The 21,616-nt window shown below is 41.1% G+C and overlaps 1 protein-coding gene across 1 annotated transcript in view; it reads left to right on the top strand.

Annotated features, from left to right (window-relative positions):
* Positions 1-21,616, top strand: part of PDZRN3 (PDZ domain containing ring finger 3) — a 186,599-nt gene that overhangs the window by 14,233 nt on the left and 150,750 nt on the right. The window contains exons 2-3 of the mRNA XM_075834048.1: positions 5,461-5,547; positions 10,296-10,403. Coding sequence (XP_075690163.1) covers positions 5,461-5,547; positions 10,296-10,403 — 195 coding nt within the window. The remainder of the gene's footprint in view (positions 1-5,460; positions 5,548-10,295; positions 10,404-21,616) is intronic.

Raw genomic sequence — 21,616 nt, 5'->3', positions numbered from 1 at the left:
TTCTCAATTAGTTTCAGGGAAGTCTAGAGGCCCTATGATAAAACTGACTGTCAATCTACATTAACATGAAGTGCTGTCACGCCCACATATATATATATTTTGAGGAAATGTACGTCCAGAACTACTTCTATAGGAAACCACGATTGCTCTGCATCACGTAGATACCACATGCAGTGACCAGCTGTGTGAACGGGGCCCTTCTCCATTATTACAGCTGCGTCACGCTGACATATCTGAGTATATAGTGACTATACGTGTTGGATGATGTCCCATGACTGGCATGGAATCTCTGCCAGCGACAGCCACATAGATAATTTCTGTGAATCGCATCCACTACAGAAGACAATTTACTAGAGTGTGTTGTTGATGAGGCGATTACCACAAAGTTTTGTGCCAAGTCGTAGCATTATCTGGGCTAAACATGGATGCCTCAAAACAGCTGCGAGGTTTCCATAACAAAAAACGTTGGCTCAGAAAATGCACAGTCAACGGGCGCCATGCTTATGCGGGCAGCCATGGTTTTTTTTTCCCTCTTAAAGTCACGGTATGTTTTATGGCAGCTGTATCCTGCTGCGGAACATTTACATAATAATATTAGTACACCCTCATTTCATTTGTGTAATCCCATTGTGTGTTGTTATAAGTGACAAACGTCAAGCTGCGTGTGCGGGACGGTTTGTGGAGAAGCCGTATTTAGTCTTGTCTGAGTGATAGGTTTTGGGCTGACAGCTGTGAGAGCAGCACATTAGCTCGCTGTGGACACAGACTATGTTTACCCATTCCTTGCTTTTATAGCACATGAGCCGATGGATATTTTTGTACTTAACCCTTGCAACACTTTTAGGATTCGAGAAAATCCGACAAGCGGTATAAGTCATTTGCAAAATTAACATAAAAATATATTTTTTTATATAAATATTATAAATTATTTTTTATAAAATATTTTTATCATATATATTAGTTACATAGTTACTAATACATTACAGTATATAAATTCTATAGAAAGTCTATGTGTCCGTCTTCAGGCGCCCTGGGATTGACGATCGAGGCAAAGCGATCGGATGAGCGATTCTGCCCGTTCATTTCAGCAATCGGTGGGGGACTCCGCACCATGTCAAAGGTTTCCTGAAACCACTGTTACGCTTTAAAGGGTAACTAAACTTTTAAAAAACATTTGACGTCATAATGACATGTCAGAAGTTTTAAACGGTAGGGGTTCGAGCACCAAGACACCCACCGATCGCTAAAACGAAGCTGCAGAAGTGTTCGGGTGAGCGCTGTGCCGCTTCATTTCTGATCTACAGGGTGGGCCATTTATATGGATACACCTAAATAAAATGGGAATGGTTGGTGATATTAACTTCCTGTTTGTGGCACATTAGTATATGGGAGGGGGGAAACTTTTCAAGCTGGGTGTTGACCATGGCGGCCATTTTGAAGTCGGCCATTTTGTATCCAACTTTAGTTTTTTCAATGGGAAGAGGGTCATGTGACACATCAAACTTATCGAGAATTTCACAAGAAAAACAATGGTGTGCTTGGTTTTAACGTTACTTTATTCTTTTATGAGTTATGTCATTATGGGTGGCAGGTCCGAGCATTCCTAGATGAACAGTTTCCTGGAAAGTGGATTGGTCGTCGTGGGCCAGTTGAATGGCCCCCTAGGTCTCCCGATCTGACCCCCTTAGACTTTTATCTTTGGGGTCATCTGAAGGCAATTGTCTATGCTGTGAAGATACGAGATGTGCAGCAACTGAAACTACGGATACTGGAAGCCTGTGCTAGCATTTCTTCTGCGGTGTTGCTATCAGTGTGTGAAGAGTGGGAGAAGAGGGTTGCATTGACAATCCAACACAATGGGCAGCACTTTGAACACATTTTATAAGTGGTCAGAAACTTGTAAATAACTCATGAAAGAATAAAGTAACGTTAAAACCAAGCACACCATTGTTTTTCTTGTGAAATTTTCGATAAGTTTGATGTGTCACATGACCCTCTTCCCATTGAAAAAACGAAAGTTGGATACAAAATGGCCGACTTCAAAATGGCCGCCATGGTCAACACCCAGCTTGAAAAGTTTCCCCCCTCCCATATACTAATGTGCCACAAACAGGAAGTTAATATCACCAACCATTCCCATTTTATTTAGGTGTATCCATATAAATGGCCCACCCTGTACTTTTCGTCTGAGCCGTGTATGGGCTCAATAGAAAGTCTATGAGCCCATACATCGCCCGCTCAGCTTTCCGAAGAAAGCCGTACAGGAACAAAGTGGCACAGCGAATACCAGAGCGCTTCTGCAGCTTCGTTTTAGCGATCGGAGGGGGTCTCAGTGCTCGGCCCCCACAGATCAAAACTTCTGACGTGTCACTATGACATGTCAAAAGTTTTTCGAAAGTTTAGTAAGCCTTTTAGGACCAAACGTATACTAAAAGAGTGTCCTACATGGCTACATCCGGATCCTGCAGCACCTCTTTTATTCAAAACCGTAGTTGCCTGTATTTTTCACTACAACTATATTCATAAAAATGAAATACCGAGTGGTATACCTTTTTTTATTTTTTTATTTTTTATAGCAGTCGATGGCAGACATATGGTAAATAGTCATACAGTTTCGTATGTCTGGGAAATGCGAAGTGAGTTTAACTTGATAAGTTTAATGCTGTTTTTTACTGAAAGATTTGGACTCATACACACGGCAGAGTCACGTACACAGTTTTTGTATAGGGCACATGGAGTCCATATGGGTCCGTATTACCAAACCGTAACCCATTTCTCCCAGCCATCCCATTCTTCACAAGATTGGATCTAGAAAGGTTGGGTTTTAGGAGGCTTATCGCTGACCTTGGTGTATTGGGGAAGAGCATAAAATGTACCCTGAATAGGGGTTTGCATGTTGGGCAGTATGCCCTAGGCACTCTGCGTGAATTCAAATGGCGCCTCTATAAGGCACGGCAATATGTGAAAAAACCCTCTGTGTGCCTCTGTATATGATTGGAGATACACAGGGGTACAGTACAGGCCCACAACAGGCTCGTAGGGACTGGACTGCTACTATCTATTCTTTTTTGTGTGTGTGCCTATTGATGTCCATGGGAAAAAAAACGACAAAACAAAAACATAAAAGACTCTACAAGAGAGGAAATATTTTTATTGTGCTTTTTCTTTGATTCTTGGATCCATTGGATTTCCGTTACTATACAAAAAAATCCTTGGCACCATCCAGAGCTATTCTTTAAGGACTGTGTTAGCCTCACTTCGCGCTAATGGATCTCTGCCAACAAACTTGGGTTTACGGTAAAAGGACGTGGACGTTTATAGAGGTGTCAAAATTTGCACTGTGTGAGTTGGAGAGTCGTTAGGATGATGCGAAAAGCTGCAACGTATTGGCTGATGCGGCCAGGCCCTGCGCTCCATTTTTAAAGTAATGTTGAAAATGTTCCAAGTCGTAAAATCCTTAAGAATTACAGAATAAAGAGAAAAATCACAGGTAAAAAGAAAATGCCCTGCGCTCCAATCAGGTCTCACGTGTCCGTGTTTTGTTTCTATGCGCCTCTTAAGTTGTGTTGATCGTCACCCCCATTTTAAATGTACTTAAAGGGGTTCTCCGGGTCTACAAATAAAGATGGATAAAAATATGCTCTATGTTGTTTAAAAAAAAAATGCGATACAAAACACAGGGTGGGCATAAATACCGAGGTACACACTAAGTACTGAAGTGAGGTAACAAGTGTATGAAAGGAGTATTCCGAATTTATTTAAATAAACATTAATCATTGTATAGTGAAAAATTCTGCTGCTTTTCAATCTATGTTGTGTTTAATTTCCTCACCATATTCAAGATCTCTGCTTGCTTTCAGTAAATGAAAAAAAATGAATTTAGAACAGAGGCTGAAAAGTCGTACTAAACTTTTAGACTTTTTAAGGTATCGGTACACCCGGCAGTTGTGTCCCACGGGGACCGAAAACACACCGAAAAGCGCAGTTTTGAGCTAAACCGCTTGGACTCCAGGCTAATATGTTTTACCTGCACTAATACATTGTAGCAAAGTATCAGGACAGCAGATTTGTAATTTTGAAGTGTCTGGTGCACAGAGGATTGCCTAGACTGGACACATTGTAGCAAATTTTCAGATGTGTTAGGACATGTTCACATCTGCATTAGAGGTTCCATTAGGGACCTCCGTCACAGATCCGGGTGAAAATACCGGAAACAATAGCTGCGCTATTATTTCTGGTAAAAGCACGGATACCCTGATGGAAACCAGATGCAATCCATTAAACTCAATGGGCACCGGTGGTATCTGTCATACAACGGAACTGGTGCTTCCGGTATTTTTTGTTGTCATGCTCCTCTGACTGAGCAAAACAACGGAAATACCAACGCAGGTGTGAACCCGGCCTTAGGTTATAGGCCTTGTTCACATCTGCGTTAGGTATTTCCGTTGCTCTTTAATGGGTTCCGTTGGGTTACCGCCATGATGTCCGTCGTTTTTTTTTATTGTCTGTCTTCTTTTAATTGATCTGTGACGGGGGTTAATAACGGAGCCTCCAACGCAGATGTGAAAGAAGCCTTAGGCTATGTTCACACGGAGTATTTTGGGGGAGGAATATCTGCCTCAAAATTCCGTTTGGAACTTTGAGGCAGATTTTCCTCTCCCTGCACGCCGATTTTCGCCCCGTTTTTCGCCCGTGGCCATTGAGCGCCGCGGGCATAAAACAGCGCGAAATACGCTTTCTCTGCCTCCCATTGAAGTCAATGGGAGGTCAGAGGCGGAAGCGCCCGAAGATAGGGCATGTCGCTTCTTTTTCCCGCGAGGCAGTTTTACTGCTCGCGGGAAAAAGACGCCGACGCCTCCCATTGAAATCAATGGGAGGCGTTCTCGGGCCGTTTTTGCCGAGTTTTGCGACGCGGTTTCCGCGTCAAAAAACTCCGCAAAACACTCCGTGTGAACATAGCCTTAGGAGGTAAGGAAGAAATGAAAGCTGAGCTCTGATTGGTTGCTATGGGCAACAAAGTGAATTTTTCTGATAGACAGTTTTAATAGATGAGGCCTAATGTTTCCATTTACTGACAGCAAACAGAGATACAAAGTTGTTTAAATACTTGCATAACTTTTTGTTATATCAAGTCCAAGCCGGATTCACATTATTCCAGAAAACCTCATCTAATAACCTGTGTACGTCATCAATGGTCCACAATACAAGATGGCCGCCTTCTCTGCGAATAGGCCATTGGTTCAGGAAAAGGAATTTAGCTGTGGCCAAGATTTCTTCCCTGCGACAGTAAAAGGCAGAAATAAGATTGAAATTCTGTCTCTGAGGAAAATGTCTTTGGTTTTATTATTTGCTTTTTGGTAAAATTGTATTTACTCAGCGCTTAGCCGAGCCTGAAGGAACGTACACTGGGCGTCTGTACCACATGTAGTCACCATGAATTTTCTTACCTGTGCATTGTAGGGAGAAGAGACGACTGCGCTCACTCTCGTTCTCCACCGAGAATCTGGATCCCTGGGATTTAATATTATTGGTGGCCGGTCGTGTGTGGTATGTTAATTGTTAAAATGTGTTTTCCTTTTCCTGTTGAGCATGGGGGTGAATGTCTGAAGCTAAAGTAACACAGGGCACATTGGTCTCTGTGGGAGACTGTCTACTATTCATGCCTCAGGAGGGGACCCGCCAATACAGGAGAATCTACACATGAACAACACTGAAACCTTTATTTACCCAGTCACACGCACCAAGAAGGTTTCATTGTCTCCTTTCATAGTATGATGGAGTAAGACAACATTATAAAACACACTCTATCTATCTATCTATCTATCTATCTATCTATCTATCTATCTATCTATCTATCTATCTATCTATCTATCTATCTAATTATCTATCTATCTCATTATCTATCTCATTATCTATCTATCTCATTATCTATCTATCTATCTATCTATCTATCTATCTATCTATCTATCTCATTATCTATCTATCTCATTATCTATCTATCTCATTATCTATCTATCTCATTATCTATCTATCTCATTATCTATCTATCTCATTATCTATCTATCTCATTATCTATCTATCTCATTATCTATCTATCTCATTATCTATCTATCTCATTATCTATCTATCTCATTATCTATCTATCTATCTATCTATCTATCTATCTATCTATCTATCTATCTATCTATCTATCTATCTCAAACCACATTTAAACACCTCTTGCGTGGTTTTATATGATAATCCCTCATGTGGTTTCAATAGAAACAGTTGTAGAAACATTTATCTAGAACACTTTCTTCTTTAAAACAAAAGTTTTTGCTGAGTTTTTCTTTAATGAATCACCTCACCCTTGCCCTGTGTGACCCCGGCCTCAGCAAATGCTCAATTATTTTTAAGGGGATGTCTGGCCATAAGAGACGTGTAGTAAATATCCAATAATCTGGCATCAGAATGGAACTCTTATATAACACCAGATACAGATAGATAAGTTTGGTTGCCTATAGCAACCATGAGCGACATTACTCTTCTGTTTGCACAACTTTTTATATGTGCCCCCCCCCCCCCAGCCCCATTTTAGAAGCGGGGCTTGGTCGCGGTGATCTCTCGCACACAGGACTTCTGTTGAGCTGTCTGAATAAAGGTGCTGCTGTGTGGGAGTTTTTAATATCTTGTGTGCCAAAAAAGTATGTATGAATTTGCTGTTCATAAAACTCACTCACCGCTGCCAGGTTCTTAGCGGGCACTAAACATAAAAAAAATTAAACATGCAAATATTAATCTGCAGCGTTTTATAAGGAAACCTCTGATGCCAGTGCTTCTAATCGGTTGTGATGTTGCCAATTCATTCTTTCATAAAGAACCCCTCCGCCCCAAAAATAACATTCATACGGCATGATGTGAACCTCCACCCGAAGTGTGGAAGTCAAAGCTGGCAAACTCCTCATTACCATCAATGACAATTTGTCTGTTTTGTGCCCCAGTTCCTGTTGTCCAGTGGTTCGGGGCCCCAGAATGTCTATGCTTTTACATCTACGTCCCTGCTATCTAGTGTTTTCTTTTTTGGTGGCGAGTGTTTGGTGTGCCAATCCTTGGTATCTGGCCTTTTGCCCTTTACCACAATGTCCTGTATTTGGTTCCTGAGTTAATTCTTTTTATCTAGTGGTTTTGTACCAAATGTACCTGATGTAGTGATGTTTTTGCCTCCTGTCTCTGATGTCTCTGATGTCCAGTGTGTGTTGCCCCAGTCCTTGTTGTCCAGTTGTTTGTTGCCTCCTTCCCGTGGTCTCCAACATTTGGTGCCCAGTCCTTGTTGCACAGTGGTCCTCCCTGTTCCTGGATCTAGTAATTAGTTGCCTCATTCCCGTGGTTACCAGAATTAGGTGTCTGGTATTTGGTGACCCGGTACGTTGTGTCTTCTAGTTGTACCCTATTCCTGGCATATAGTACTTGTCTCAGTTTTTAGTGGTTTATTACCCCCTGTCCCTGGTGTCAAGCATTTTGTGATTGTTTCCCTGGTGTTTAGTGGGTTTCCTGCTTACAGTATTTGGTGCTCAGTTTTTTGTGTCTAGTGGTTGTCACACTCGGTCCCTGATGTTTTAGAGTTTTGTGCCACTAGTTTCTTTCTCCAGTCGTTGGTGTCCAGTATTATGTTGCTCCTTTTCCCTGGTATCCAGCTTTTGCCCAATTCCTAATGTTTTTTTAAAATCCCCCTGAGGTTTTGGATATAGTAAAATCACTTTTTGGTAGTTAGAACTTGGTTATTCAGTTCCAGTTTTTTTGTGTCTTAGTCATTGGTGTCCATTAGGTTGCTCAGCCATGTCCCTGGTGGCCAGAGGTTTTGCGCCCCAGTCTTTGGTGCCTGGTAGTTTGCTGCCCTGGCGTCCAGCACATTTTTATTTTCTCCCTGTTCCTGTATCCCTCATTTCTTGCTCTACTCCCAGATGTCCGCTGGTTTACTTCTTGCTTGTGGTGACCAGTATTTGCTGCTCCAGTATGTCCCTGGTGTCTAGTGGATTATTGCTTGCTTCTCCCAGTGACCAGCTTTTGAGACCCTTCCTCTGATGTTCTATGGTGTGTAACACTGGAAAGCGACATATAATCCCATGCAGATTGACAGCTCCGATGCTGCACGAGGTCTGCTGTTCACAGATCTTTGCTCCAGAGGAGTCAGTGTTTGCAGGACAATATGTTTTAGACGCCAAGCTTGGATTGCTGTTGGGTGTAAGGTGCTCCCTCCTATTTTTTCCTCTTTAATCTTGGCTGACAAGCCTGTTATCAAATGGCATTTTATTAATAATTGTCACTCCATGCTGTCAGGACAGGTGACGCTAAAGTTACAGGGACAGTCCTTTTATCCTATAGAAAACACCCAATCTTAGAAAGCATCATTATGCCCAGTAGAGCAATGCGAAGCCTTTGTTCTTCCGTTGCCCGCTCCCTTCTGCCAGTAAGAACCACCCAGTTTTACATTGATTCAGAAAGTCAAGCTATTAAATCTGCTTTGCAAGTAATTAAAAAAGAAATTCCCCTTATGATCAGTTTTACAAAGCAAAAATAAAAAACCAAAACAAAAAAACAATATAAAGTAACTAGGAATACATACTGAAGGGCGTAGCTATAGGGGGTGCAGAGGTACGGAGATGCCCAGGTGGGTATGACCGTACCCCTGCACCCACTATAACTAGGTTGGGGCCCTGTTACAGATTTTGCATTGGAGCCTCTGGTGATAAGACTAGTATACACAGTAGCATAGATTGCTTCAGGAGTGTGCCATTCTTGTAGTAATGGTGGTAGGGCAGTGGAAGTATGTAGTGTACCAAAGTTTTGGATGAAATTGTTAGAGGGGGCGAATTTTGAAAAACTTCCAGGCTGCCTCGGGTATGGCAGGTCTGGGCACAGTATCCCCAAAACATAAGGCTTATGGTTAAAACTGGAATTCTGCTGATCTGTATTTATAGTACCAGCATGACGACATGGTACACACCCTGTACATTTATATAATGGTATTTGGTGACATCATCTATTACCTAATTGTCACCGATGCCTTGTGATGTCATTATTTATAATTTCTCTCATTATTTATATGGAGTTTTATTTACTCTCAGTTCTGCCATTAGCTCATTAGTTATTATAGAAATGTGCACATAATATGAAAGCCTATGTATAAAAAGACAGTGCCATGATGAGCTCTTTCCACTGATATTATCTTCATCACTCGTTTGTAAATAATTACACTAGTCCCCGGGCATTGAATTATACAATTCTTCCAATGACACGCATCTGCCATGTTAATATTACACAACACGCCTATTACCTCATCCAAAAATGATATTAAAATCAAAGAAAACTTAGGCCAAATGTCTCCTGCCAGCCCCTACCTGTTCCACGTCTGCACTACGGCATTACTGGTGGTGTTGTCAATGAACAGACTGGTGACCAAGCCCTTTGCGCAGTCTATTGTTATCACCCACCCAAAAATCGCGCGCGCATTGATGAAAACACATTAGTCCTGTTACCTAATACCCTTTAAAGGGCACTTCCACCTAATATTTCTTTCAAAGCCCGCTCAACCTGCTCCTCTAAGTACCAGATGCAGGGGTTAAAAAGTGACAACCATGTGGCCATCACAGATGACACCCATAGAGTTGTTACCCCATGAAGTGGGACCATTAGTATTATATGCGGAGCTCCAAGATGGGCAATGGTATGACCTGCTGACCTCTTTTTTTTTTTTTTTTTTCCCCTCTCTGTGGGTGATCGGGAGCAGAAGTGCCAAAGGGACGTCTTTCCCTTTGTTATAGGGATCGGTGGAGGTCTAGCTGGCTCTATAGAGGTATACTAGCTATATGCCATAAGATTCTTTGATGAACAGATGAGTAATTTGAGGCAGTCTGGTTGCTAGGCAAACAGTGTTTTGAGTTGTCAGGTAACACATCCATAGAGACCTGTCTCAGATTACGCCAGTATTAAAGGTTGCCAAGGACTCTCTAGTATTCTCTTTCCAGTTCCAAATTGGGGAAATGAGACCCCAATTCTCTGAATAGGTAGAGACACCATCTAATCAAACACTTTTGGCATGATCATATTATTGGGTAAGACCCCTGTAAACCTCAACTACATACAGTTTTCATTGTCATGGTTCTACCGGGCCTGTACACGATATACCCCATGTTTCTGCGAATATTTATTGGTTCATAACTTTTAAAAACATAAAAAACAATCCAAAATTTCAGGCCAAAAAAATTATTGAACAAAAATTTTAGTCATTTTTTTTTCTATACTTTTTATTTTTTTAGGACAACCAAGATGGTCCCTCTAGCGAAGGAATTTTTGTTTCAAAGATAGTTGACTGCGGCCCGGCTGCTAAAGAAGGCGGACTTCAGATTCATGACAGGATTATCGAGGTATGTCGGAGCTGTCTGGTTACGTCTTATGTCAAAACTGATGAGAGGTCCGTGACCTCTTTGCTAAAGGGAAGTATATAAGAATTTTTTGGAAGATGTCCTGGAAGTGAAGTCTATCACATGCCGGTGAAATAACAGTTGACCTTCATGCCCTGAAACATGTCTTCTATATTTAGGCGCAAGGCTGCATGTTCGGACTCATTGTGGAACGCCATTCTTTTAGCGTTTAGTGTTTTTATGTCTAATCACATCGTGAGGTGATGTGGTATGATTGGATATCATTTATAGAAATTGTCAAAGGAGGGCATGAACACCACCACTGTATAGATTATATATATATATATATATATATATATATATATATATATATATATCTACATAAAAAGTTGGCGAGGCCTTGTGCCCACTACCATATTATGTGTCCAAGTTGTATAGAGCCGTAATATGGCATCCATCAAAGTCTAAGGTGCACTGCTGTATGAATCTGATTATTATAGCCTGAATTACAGTCTGCCAGAGCTGCATTCACAATTCTGCAGGCTTCAGAGCTGAACTTTCCCAGCATTCCCTGCTTGCTGAAAGTCTACACAGAGTTTTCTCTTTTTTATAATATGCAGTCTTTACAGCAGGCACTGTACAATAATCTGATGTAAGAGAAAATTTACAGTTCCTCTGTCGGTTAGGAGCTTAGCTAAACTGTTATGGGTGTGTCTGTCGACAAGCCTGTTGACGGTTTCCAACAGCAACCAGCAAAATTGTGAATACAACTCTGAAGCAAAATACAGGTTGTAACTTAAGGATCAGTACGTAATAAGCCATGATAAATATTTTTATAAAAGATGTAAAAAGATGAACATACCCGGAAGGTGACCCATCCCCTACACATCTACACTGGAGGCATTTTGTGAGTGGTATTGCATGATCTCTTTTTTGTTTTATTTTTTACATCAAGGGATCGCTTTTGAGCGGTATAGTGAAGCAGCAATGAAACAGAAAAATAGACGACTCTAATTATGCCTGTGTTTAAAGTTAAATAGGATTATAGTGTTTCTTAATGATAGATTCCCTTTAAACTGTCTAATCTCTCCTTAAAAAAAAAACGGAGCGTTTTTTTTTGGGTTTGTTTTTTTCTTTAAACCAGCGACAGGCTTTCATAAGACCTGGTGATAGATTCCAATAATTGCTGAAGAGCTTCCTTTCACTGCATCTTAAAATAATGAATGAAATCTGAGATTTAATAAGATATAATATGCAGTTTTCGAAACGTTCAGCGCCAAGGGTTTCCTGTGATCTTCAAACTACTGCAGGTATATCAATTTGTTACAGTGTACGTCCCTAATCTTCGCTTGGCCCGCAGCCTTCCTTGAAGCCGCACTATGACAGTTTTTAGGTTTGATGAGCCAATTTTCCAAAGATTTTCCCTAAAGATGTTGCGTTGAAGAAGCTATGTGCCTGGAGTGTCTGATTATTTTTTTCTTTCTGCTTTGAGCTACGGATGGGAGGAAAGAGGTGAAGCAAGGATAAAAATATCCTGTTTCTTTGTAGTAGAATCTTTAATGAAAAATTCAATGTTTTTAAGAGATTTAAAGGGGTTCTCTAGGACTATAGCATTGATGGCCTATACTAAAAGTCCTTTAAGGCCAGGTTCCCACGGGGTGGATACGCTACGTAAAAACCACGCAGCGTATACGACCTTGAACCCGCAGTACATTCTGTCCGAAAACCACACCACAGTGTGGTGCGTTTTTTCGGACGGAATTTCCACTGCGGGAAGAAGCGGTAAAAAGCGCTCATACTTACGTAATCTGTTGTTATGGCGACGCGTCCCTCCTGTGCAGTCCGGTGCGGCCTCCTTGGATGACGTTGCAGCCCATGTGACAGGGGATGCAACGTCATCCCAGGAGGCCAAACTGGAAGAAGGAGGGCGTTCTGGGTAAGTATGTTTTTTTTTCCATTTCGAAAACCCGCAACGGGAAATCAACAAAAACGCAGCATAAGTTGACATGCTGTGGAATTAAATTGCGCTCCGCAGGTCAATTTATTAACGTTTACACCGCAGGTTTTTTTTCCGCAGCATGGGCAGGAGATTTTCTGAATCTCATTCACTTCGCTGCTACTGTAAATGCTGCGGAATTTCCACACAGCATTCGGTTGCAGAAATTCCGTTTACACAGGGAGATGTGCGGCTGACTAGTGACAATTATATTGGTCGCATAAACGGACAGAATAGTTGATGAACAAGCGTTTGCCTGATCATTGGTGTGTGTAAAAGGGCCTTTAGGATAAGCCATGTTTGATTGGTAGGGGTCTGACTTCCAGGAATCCTACAGATCTGCACAATGAAGGGGCTAAAGCACTCGCGCCCCCTTCATCGCTTACATAGGCACCATTTCTTGTCCATATAATTGGTTGTGCCTATATAAACGATATAGGCGATGCAAAGTTTGCATGAGTGCCATAGCTCGTTCACTGCGCTGATCGTGGGAGTCCCAGAGGTTGGACCCCAACGATTCAAGAACCCCTTTTAAGGAAGATTATGGCTCTGCATAGAAAGCTGAAGTATGGATATTTGTTGTTTTATGAATGTATTGGCCTTGTTGCCCATAACAACCAATTAGAGCTCAGCTTTCATGTCTTAAACTGTTGTGGAAAAATGAAAGCTGCACTGTGATTGGTTGCTTTGGGGCAGTAAGTTTCAGTTTCTCTGGTAGACGGTTTTGGCCTTGTTGCTCATAGCAACCAATCACAGTGCAGCTTTCATTTTTCCACAGCAGTTAGAGAAATGTAAGCTGCGCTCTGATTGGCTGCTATGCTTCTGTTAGTTTTGATAAGTGACGCCTAATAGGGGATATTCTCTAAGCAAAATTGTGGAATACATGGCTTGCGATATTTTATTTATTGTTTTAGACATTATTTTACACCTACTTCGACAGTTCTGAAAAAAAGGGGCGCATTTATAAAAGATGTCTGCTATTTTTTGCAACAGGATATTGGTGTAAACGTAATTGATAGATTTGGCACCATTTACGCCATTTTTGACGCCTAGTAACATGATGCATTTTATAACAGAATTGATAAATCTCCCCTTTTGTATAGCGTATGGGGTCATATATATCACTGAGATTTGAGAAACATGACAATCCAAAATTCTAGGACATTTGTAAACCCAGCCGCGTTTTGCCACAAAAATTGCCAGAAATGTCCTTTTTAATGCAAAATTTGCATAAATGCTAATTTTGTGGTCAGTTTCGCGGGACAGTTCAATGGAAAACCCTGTCCCTATGCCATACCATAGGGACATGCCACACCACTGCTACACCACTTAACAGAATTGGGCTTCGGTTGATCCAGATTACGTAGAGAACAGCGGTGCTTTTAGCGTTTTTGCTGCCTAAGGCGAAAAGTGCAATTGCTTCCCTCCATCACCAAATTGAAAAGGGGAAATTGGATGGAATGTATCGGTATATCTGAGAAAATGCCGCAGTAGTCAGGGACAGTTGCCACCTGAGGCGTTTGAGTTCACCTTGTCTCTCAGATGGGGTACCCCTTTAAGGGAAAGGGTGTGGGGGGCAGTATGTGCATAGGAGGAGATGGGAAAGGAGCAATGCTCTACGATTTACCAAAGAAGGAGCAATGGTATAAAACGATAGTATGGGGTTGTGAGTATTATCCAGGGACGCACACTAAATAGTAGGGTGTGGTCTGTAATATTATCAGGGTACGTAAACACTGAAGATTTTCCGCAACGGATTTCATTGCAGAAAATCCGCAGCGTATTACAGTACCAGCAAAGTGGATGACATTTCAACAAATCTCATCAACACGGTGCGGACAAAAAAATGCACAAAAGTAGTGCAGAAATGAACTGGCGGCGCGGATTCTCAATCTGTTACACGTCAATTTCTCTTGCGAAAACGCTGCAGCATTTCCGCGTATAAAATCCGGTCGGAACTTCTGCAATGTTTAGACTGTGTGTGGACGTACCCTTATATTACGAGGCCAACCTCTACCGGGGGTCAGCAACCTTCGGCCCTCCAGCTTTTGTAAAACTACAACTCCCAGCAAGCTCCGGTAACCAAAGTCTTTATTATTCTAGCCAAAGGCTGTCAGGGCATGCTGGGAATTGTAGTTTCACAACAGCTGGAGTGCGGAAGGTTGCGGAGACCTCTATTCTTTAGTGTGCCCCTGACTAATACACACAACCTCATACTATTGCTTTATACTATAGCCGCGTAAACTACTTTTAATCGAATATTAGTAAATGCACATTTGTGGCGGCGGTGGCATGATCTCAGCACAGGCTGACTATTTTCCATGGGTTCCTGGAGCATAAAGACAATAATAAAGTGGAAATATATCCTCGTCTTTAAAACCGTATTTTTCTGAGGCATTGTTGGAAATTGCAGCATTAAACTTGCACAGTCCTGACCCCTTTGTATGTGATTTCAAGAAATTAAGAAACAGCTGTAGAATATTTCTCTTGTTGGCAGGAGAACAATATGTATCTGCTCATATTATGTTGATAAAATGGCGCTCGGGGAGGTAGGAGTTTCACATAATAGCTGAGGTCCAGCATTTAAGCGTAGCCAAGACTTCATAGTTTTTTCATGATTTCATTGCAATGTAATATTAATATAACACAGATCACTGGGCAGGCCAGACGGGAGACGGATGAAAATATATCTGCTAGGGATTAACCCGCCCATGAATATACAAGTGCCTGTGAGTATGAAGATAATCCAGATTAGCCAAATTTGAAGGGTCGCTGTGTTATGTTAAGGACAAACCGCATGTATTTTTGTTTTACGTTAAATGTTTCTTTTGTTGGTTTTTTTTTTTTGTTAAAGCATTTCTTCGAAAATTGACCTGTAAAAAGAAGCGTTGTCTTCTTAAAAGGGGACCCGTCAGCTCTCCTGACGTATCTGTTTTAGTAAATAATTGTTTTCCTCATGAAATAACAATTCTGGGGCATCTTTTCTTAGAACTCTACGATGTGGCATTATTCCTCCGTTATTCCTCCGAGAAATGTATGGAAAAATGTACAACAGGGTGTTTACAGTTGGGGGGGTTGTCCCCCACATAGACTGATTATGTCCAATCAGTGCTGACAGAGTGGGAATGTGTAGGGACCCAGTTGAAAAGGGGAATGGTAACACCCAGTTGTTAATTTATTCATACATTTCTAGGAGGAGTAACAGAGGTACCGCACCACGCAGAGTTCTAAAAAAAATATATTCAAGAATTGTTATCTCATGGAGAATACAAGTATTTATTAAAATAGACATGTCAGGAGAGGGATACGTGTTCTTTTTAAGTCAAGTTGTTGAATACATGAGCTGACAACCAATATGGCTGCCATTAGAGAGGGCATGGCAGCTCTACTGACATCTGTATCTGTTTTAGTAAATAATTGCCTTTCCCATGAAATAATAATTCTGGAGCGTCTTTTCTTATAACTTTGCAATGTGACGATCCTCTGTAATTCCTCTTGGAAGTGTAAAATTAAATTGATCACTGGGTGTTTCATTTCCAATGGGATGTGTTCATATACACTTTGATACACTCCAATCACTGCTGATGTCCGAATGCATAGAAACACACCTTATTGACAAAGGAAATGGTATCGACCAGTTGTCAATTTATTTATACATTTCCAGGAGGAATTATAGAGGAACGGTTTACCGCAGAGTTCTAAGAAAACATGCTGCACATTTGGCTCTTCAGTTCTTTGCAGGGATAACATGCTCACTTTCAGACAAGCAACAATTTGCAGAATTTCATTAGCTACTGTGAGAACCTGGAATGGCATAATGGCAATCATTGCAGTTCCTGAAGACAATTGTTACAATACGACTTGACTTTGATGTGGTGAATGTCACATTTTTGCAATCTGGGTTTGATGAGTGCCCCGATGTTTCAAATTGAAGAACTTCTGTTCCTGATTTCAGGCTGGCTGCACAGCGTCACTTCTTACCATTTATTTATCTGCAAATCCACCGTCCCGTAGCGTTGTTTGTTCTTTGTTTTGTCTTCTCCATGGAGATCTTTGGGTGACTTAATAGATGGGCTGTAGTAAGTTCCGCCACATAGTTAGTGTAGGGTCTATGGCATGGACTTTTGTGGTCAGACACATTAGAATATTATTGTTCTGTCCCTTACCCTATAGATCTGTCTCTTCCTGTGTACGTTGGTTTAATGGACATATGTTTTGTATGTATGTCATTTGTTTTTCCTTTTAACTACTTTACTATTGTTTACCAACTCCTAACATTCAAAAGTTGGCAATTATGGAAAAGGTGAAAAAAGGTTGAAAAAAAGAACATGTCCTATTTTGTTCCGTTTTCACGGATCCTTCCATAGACTCAAGGGGGCACCTCGTACGTGAAAAAGTCACGTTCATCACATCCAAGTTTCCCCACGCTCGTGTGAATCTTAGCCTTAGTCACTAATGTACATGACATAGATGTTATGGGCTTGAATTGCTGCTACGGGGTCCATGGGGAGGATAGCTCCTAGCCGACTCAAGCAGAATTTGGGAAGGAGTGACACTTGCCTCACTGTCCAATGATTGGTAATGTTTCTGGGGCTGGAGTTGGGGCCCATAGGCACAAGTCAGTGTTGGAGACAGGGGTGTAGCTATAGAGGGTGCAGGGCCCTGGTGCCTGAGGGGGCCTAAATCCTCCTTTCAAACATAAGAAGACCCCAGTATTAGAAATGAAACATGGTACAAGGCGGCCCTGTTACAAATTTTGCATTGGGGCCCAGGAACCAAAAGTTATGCCTCTGGTTAGAGCCCTCTTCCAATGTGTGCATGCCAACACCAGGGGCATACGTATCAGCGAGGCAGCCCGTTGCCTACTATTGGGCCCCTGGAGAGACGGGGCCCATTACAGGTTGGTCTTGTCCCCATTTTAATGGCCAGCGAGAACTTTGCATAGGGATGTGGTCTTTACAGGAACTTCAGTGTTGGAAAACAAGGATGGGAAGGAGCACAAGGACCTTTTCTGGGTGATTAGAAGTGGGGTGGTGTCAAATGGTACCTGAAAGGGGCCTCATTTTTATCTTTGCTATAGGATCCCCCATTCTCGATGTACATCACTGTCCAACACCACATCTTCTGAAGCCATAAAGCCATGTTGTAGAGAACAAATAAAACATAATCTTGTGTGAACGTGACAGACCTCGTGAACACCAAATAAAAAACAGATAAACCAAGAATAAGCAAAAAAAAACAAAAAGAAAAATCGGAGAACTTATCTTTTTGGGTGGAGATACCTGAATCCAAAACTCGGTCATCATTTTCTGCACCCCTCATGTATGCTTCTACTTTCTGAAATGAATCCATTGTGCGTCTATCTGCCTACAGATCTTTCTGGTCATATGTTATACCGTGCCTATCAGAAGGCCCCGGCCTTCCTGTGCTTTATGTTTGCTTTTGAAGAGTATTGCTGTTTGATTTAACATGGAACTGTAATAATTGTTTTCATGTAGTTTGCAAATGGTCAGATCTGGTGCTGGATGATTTAGCTCTTTGAGTCTCAGGATAAACATGTGGTATTTGTATGTTCACAGCTTCACAGTAAATGAATTATACTGATGTTTACTTGCAGATGTTCTGGCTTTGAATGTTTCGTTCCAGGAGGCACCTTTTCAATGCTGCCTTGTTTTAGAGTCTATGACGGAGCTACGGTAGATGTGAACGGTGTTAAGATTCCGGCGCTATCGTGAAGATAGTTTTATTGGATTGATTTTTTTGTAATTTCAAAAAAATCTAAAAATTTTAAGAATTTGACGCCTCTCATCTTATATTACAGTAACGGCTACAAGGATTCTTACTGAAACTACTTTTTCAATTAAAATAGGCAATAAGTTGTAATGGGTTTTGACCCAATATCCAAACTCTTCTGTAAAAGAGAATGACCTCTAAAATGTTGGGATCTATCGGTGGTTTCCATTAGAGCCATCTTTATTTTGTAGCTTGATTTGGAGCTTATATGCCTTCATTCTGACTGCATCATATGTCTCAGTGTCGTGCTGGGGTACATTGGGCCCATCAAAAAAAAAATTCTGAGTGCCCACCATCAATCTATACAGAATTTGTGCATGTCCGCTTTTAACTGCATCCTAAGCGTTGACGTTATCATTGCTCACACAAGTCATGTCATTAATAAATTATAATAGTATATTTGTAAATCAACCCCTTAAAGGGGTTCTCCACTTTGTATACATTAATACCTATTTGTTAGAGTCCCATAGTAGTACGAAGATCCCAAAGTGTCGCTCTAATGCACCCATCAGCGATCAGCTGTTATTTGTAAGGAAACCCGGCAGGAAGTGTTTAATTTTCCTGCAGTGCCCACACAGGGGAAACTAAGCATTACAGAGTGCCCATTCAAATCAATTTATCTGTGTAATGCAGGACAGGACAGGTCCTCCATTTCAATAAATGCTCTTTGTAACTGATCTCTACACAGGACCCCCCCCTATTAACTCACAATTCTCTAATAGGGTATATGAAAATGGGTATTCTAAACTGGACAACCCCTTTAGGAGAGCAAGTGATTGACTCAAAATAGTTTAAAATGGGTTTGTTTTCTGCTTCACCTTTGGAGCCCATTCACCTTTGGGGCCCATTACTGTGTCATGATCCGGGCCCACCAAAGGATTCTCTGGTAGGTCAATCCAACCCTGAGTCCATTATATGGATAAGCAAATAAAAGTATATGTGTCTTTAGGTGGAGCACGTGTCGTGGTGGATAGACCGCCATGGACTACAGACATATGATGATACTATCCTACATTTTTGTTTTTAACAATAAGAAATTAATGTCTCATCTAATACATACGTGACCTACTCTGTAGGAATAAGACAACTTTTGTACGCAATTCAGTCTTGTGAAAAGCGTGCAGTGCCAAATCGGCCCAGTTGAAAACGCGTGAGGAATTCACAGATGTCTAATTTCTTAGGGAAACTGTGCAGTGGAGCGCGTCGAGCGGCGTACTTGTCAAGCTGGAATACCTATCAGCAATCCCATCATGGAAGACTTATTCCAACCTTATGACAGTACGCTACTGACCGAGACATCAGCATGTGATTAGCACAAGTTTCTTTACGTAAGGCTTGTAGAGTTTCCACCTCCATAGATGCCTTGCTATGATCAATGACTTGTCAAACTATTGTTGTATTCATGATTAGCAATGCCTGGAGCAGCCCAGATCAGAGATGGTGATAAAATTATTTTTTTGGTTTGTTTTTTTTCAAAATTCTTTGCACCCATTCTTTTCTGTCAATCCGATAAATGCAAAATAAGTTACTTCAAGTTTGCTGGAGTAAAGGTCATTTACTAATACATTTTCCAAGAAACCACTGTTTACAGGAACATGTCAACATTCAGACATAGAAACTACTGTTTTACGGCATGTTCTTAGAATTCCTAAACCTGATGACAGAATCGCAGTAGGAATCATGAGTTCACATCTAAATGGGGCAACATATTCTTGAATTTTGTATCTTCTTCACCTGTTGGGTTCTTAACGAAAGAAAAAACATTGTGAAACCTCTCCAAAAGACCACCTCTTTGAGAAGACCACCCTATTATCCAGACCAGATTTTCCATGCCACATCTTCTTCAGTTCCATCATAGATAATGCATACTGGCCATCTTCTCTGAGAGGGCCATCCCTTTAGAAGTTTTGGGTTTCACTGTATTGATCCTAGACTTTGGAAATTTCAGTCTTAGTGCCCTCAAGTTGGATTAGAGTGGAGGAATAATGTATTTGGTTTTGGTCTTCTCATTGTCATGTTCATGATTTCTGTGTTCCATTCATTTTGTTTTTGGTCATCTCTACTGAGCTAATTGTCTTTTCCATTGGGTCTTCCTAGTTCTTGAGCCTTCTTGGGTCTTCTCATAAGATATCCAAATTATGATAGAGCTTCAGGGTAGCTATTAGTGCTTTAAGTGGAAAATCAGGCTTTATTTTTCCAAAGATCCATTTGTTTTTCGGAAATTGCCTACTTCTTGAGTGGTTACATGGTCATGGGCAGAAGCTCCATTCTTCAGTTGGGCTCAGTAAAACCTAGTTCAATGTGTATAGAACAAAACTGCCATAACTGTGTTTATCTCCGGAAACTAGGAAGTCCGTTGATTTTTCCATCCATCAAAACGAATTGAGTAGATTCTCAGAATCACGAACATGAAAATTCTTAATCTTGACTGGTCCCGAAAGAGTAGAAATGATAAAATGTTCGGTTTGTTGAAGCAAGAGAATAGTTGAATTATATTCATGTCTTGCTCCTGTTGGACCTTTAACAGCGATCAGATTTGGACATCACCCAAATTCTCTTGGAATTGATTTTCCATCCATCAAAAGGGAAGAATTGAGTAGATTCTCAGAATCACGAACATGAACATTCTTAATCTTGACTAGTCCCGAAAGATTAGAAATGATAAAATGTTACGTTTGTTGAAGCAAGAGAATAGTTGAATTATATTCATGATGTCTTGCTACTCTTGGTCCATTAAGGACCTATAATGGTGGTCAGATTGGACATCACCCAGACTTTCCTGGAATTGATCTAGGATGTTACACATCCCCGATAACAGGCTGGTATTTCACATGGAAAATGTTAAATTTTTGTGGGAAATGCTCTTTAATATTTGTTTTTCTATCATTACATATCTGATACTGTAAGTTTGTATTCTTCAATCCACACATTTCCATTTTCTGTAATGATGTGGTTGACAATGATGTAGACAGAATCGTGTGACAGCGGCGGGTGTGAATGCTGCCCCAGTCTGAGATCCTGCACACACCAGAGACACTTGCTGAAATGCAATTCATAAACTGTAATCATATTTCATGCCGTATCATTTGGAGATTCGGCCGGTAGATGTTTGCTCTTTGCAAGCCAGCTGGGTTCTTCGCTTCTTTATATTTTAATAAAACCTCACAGCATGTTGACAGGGTCCATTTGGTGGGAGTCTGGATGAAAGTAAAAACTCAGACAACTCTCCCAAACGTCTCGTTAATTGGATCTTTCTTATTTTTTCTTAATACAAAGTCAGAGATGAAATTGTGATCTGGGGCTATATAAGAGAGACCTGTTTTGGCCTTGGGAAAGTTTTATTATAAAATAACCAGAAATGAGACATCCGGGCAAAATTCCGAGGCTGGAAATAGCAGGAGGACTGATTTGGTACCGACATGATGAA

Source organism: Rhinoderma darwinii, chromosome 7 (genome assembly GCF_050947455.1).
Source record: "Rhinoderma darwinii isolate aRhiDar2 chromosome 7, aRhiDar2.hap1, whole genome shotgun sequence".
Lineage (NCBI taxonomy): Eukaryota > Metazoa > Chordata > Amphibia > Anura > Rhinodermatidae > Rhinoderma > Rhinoderma darwinii.
The sequence above is the reverse complement of the archived record's forward strand: the minus strand, read 5'-3'. Positions and strand labels throughout refer to the sequence as shown.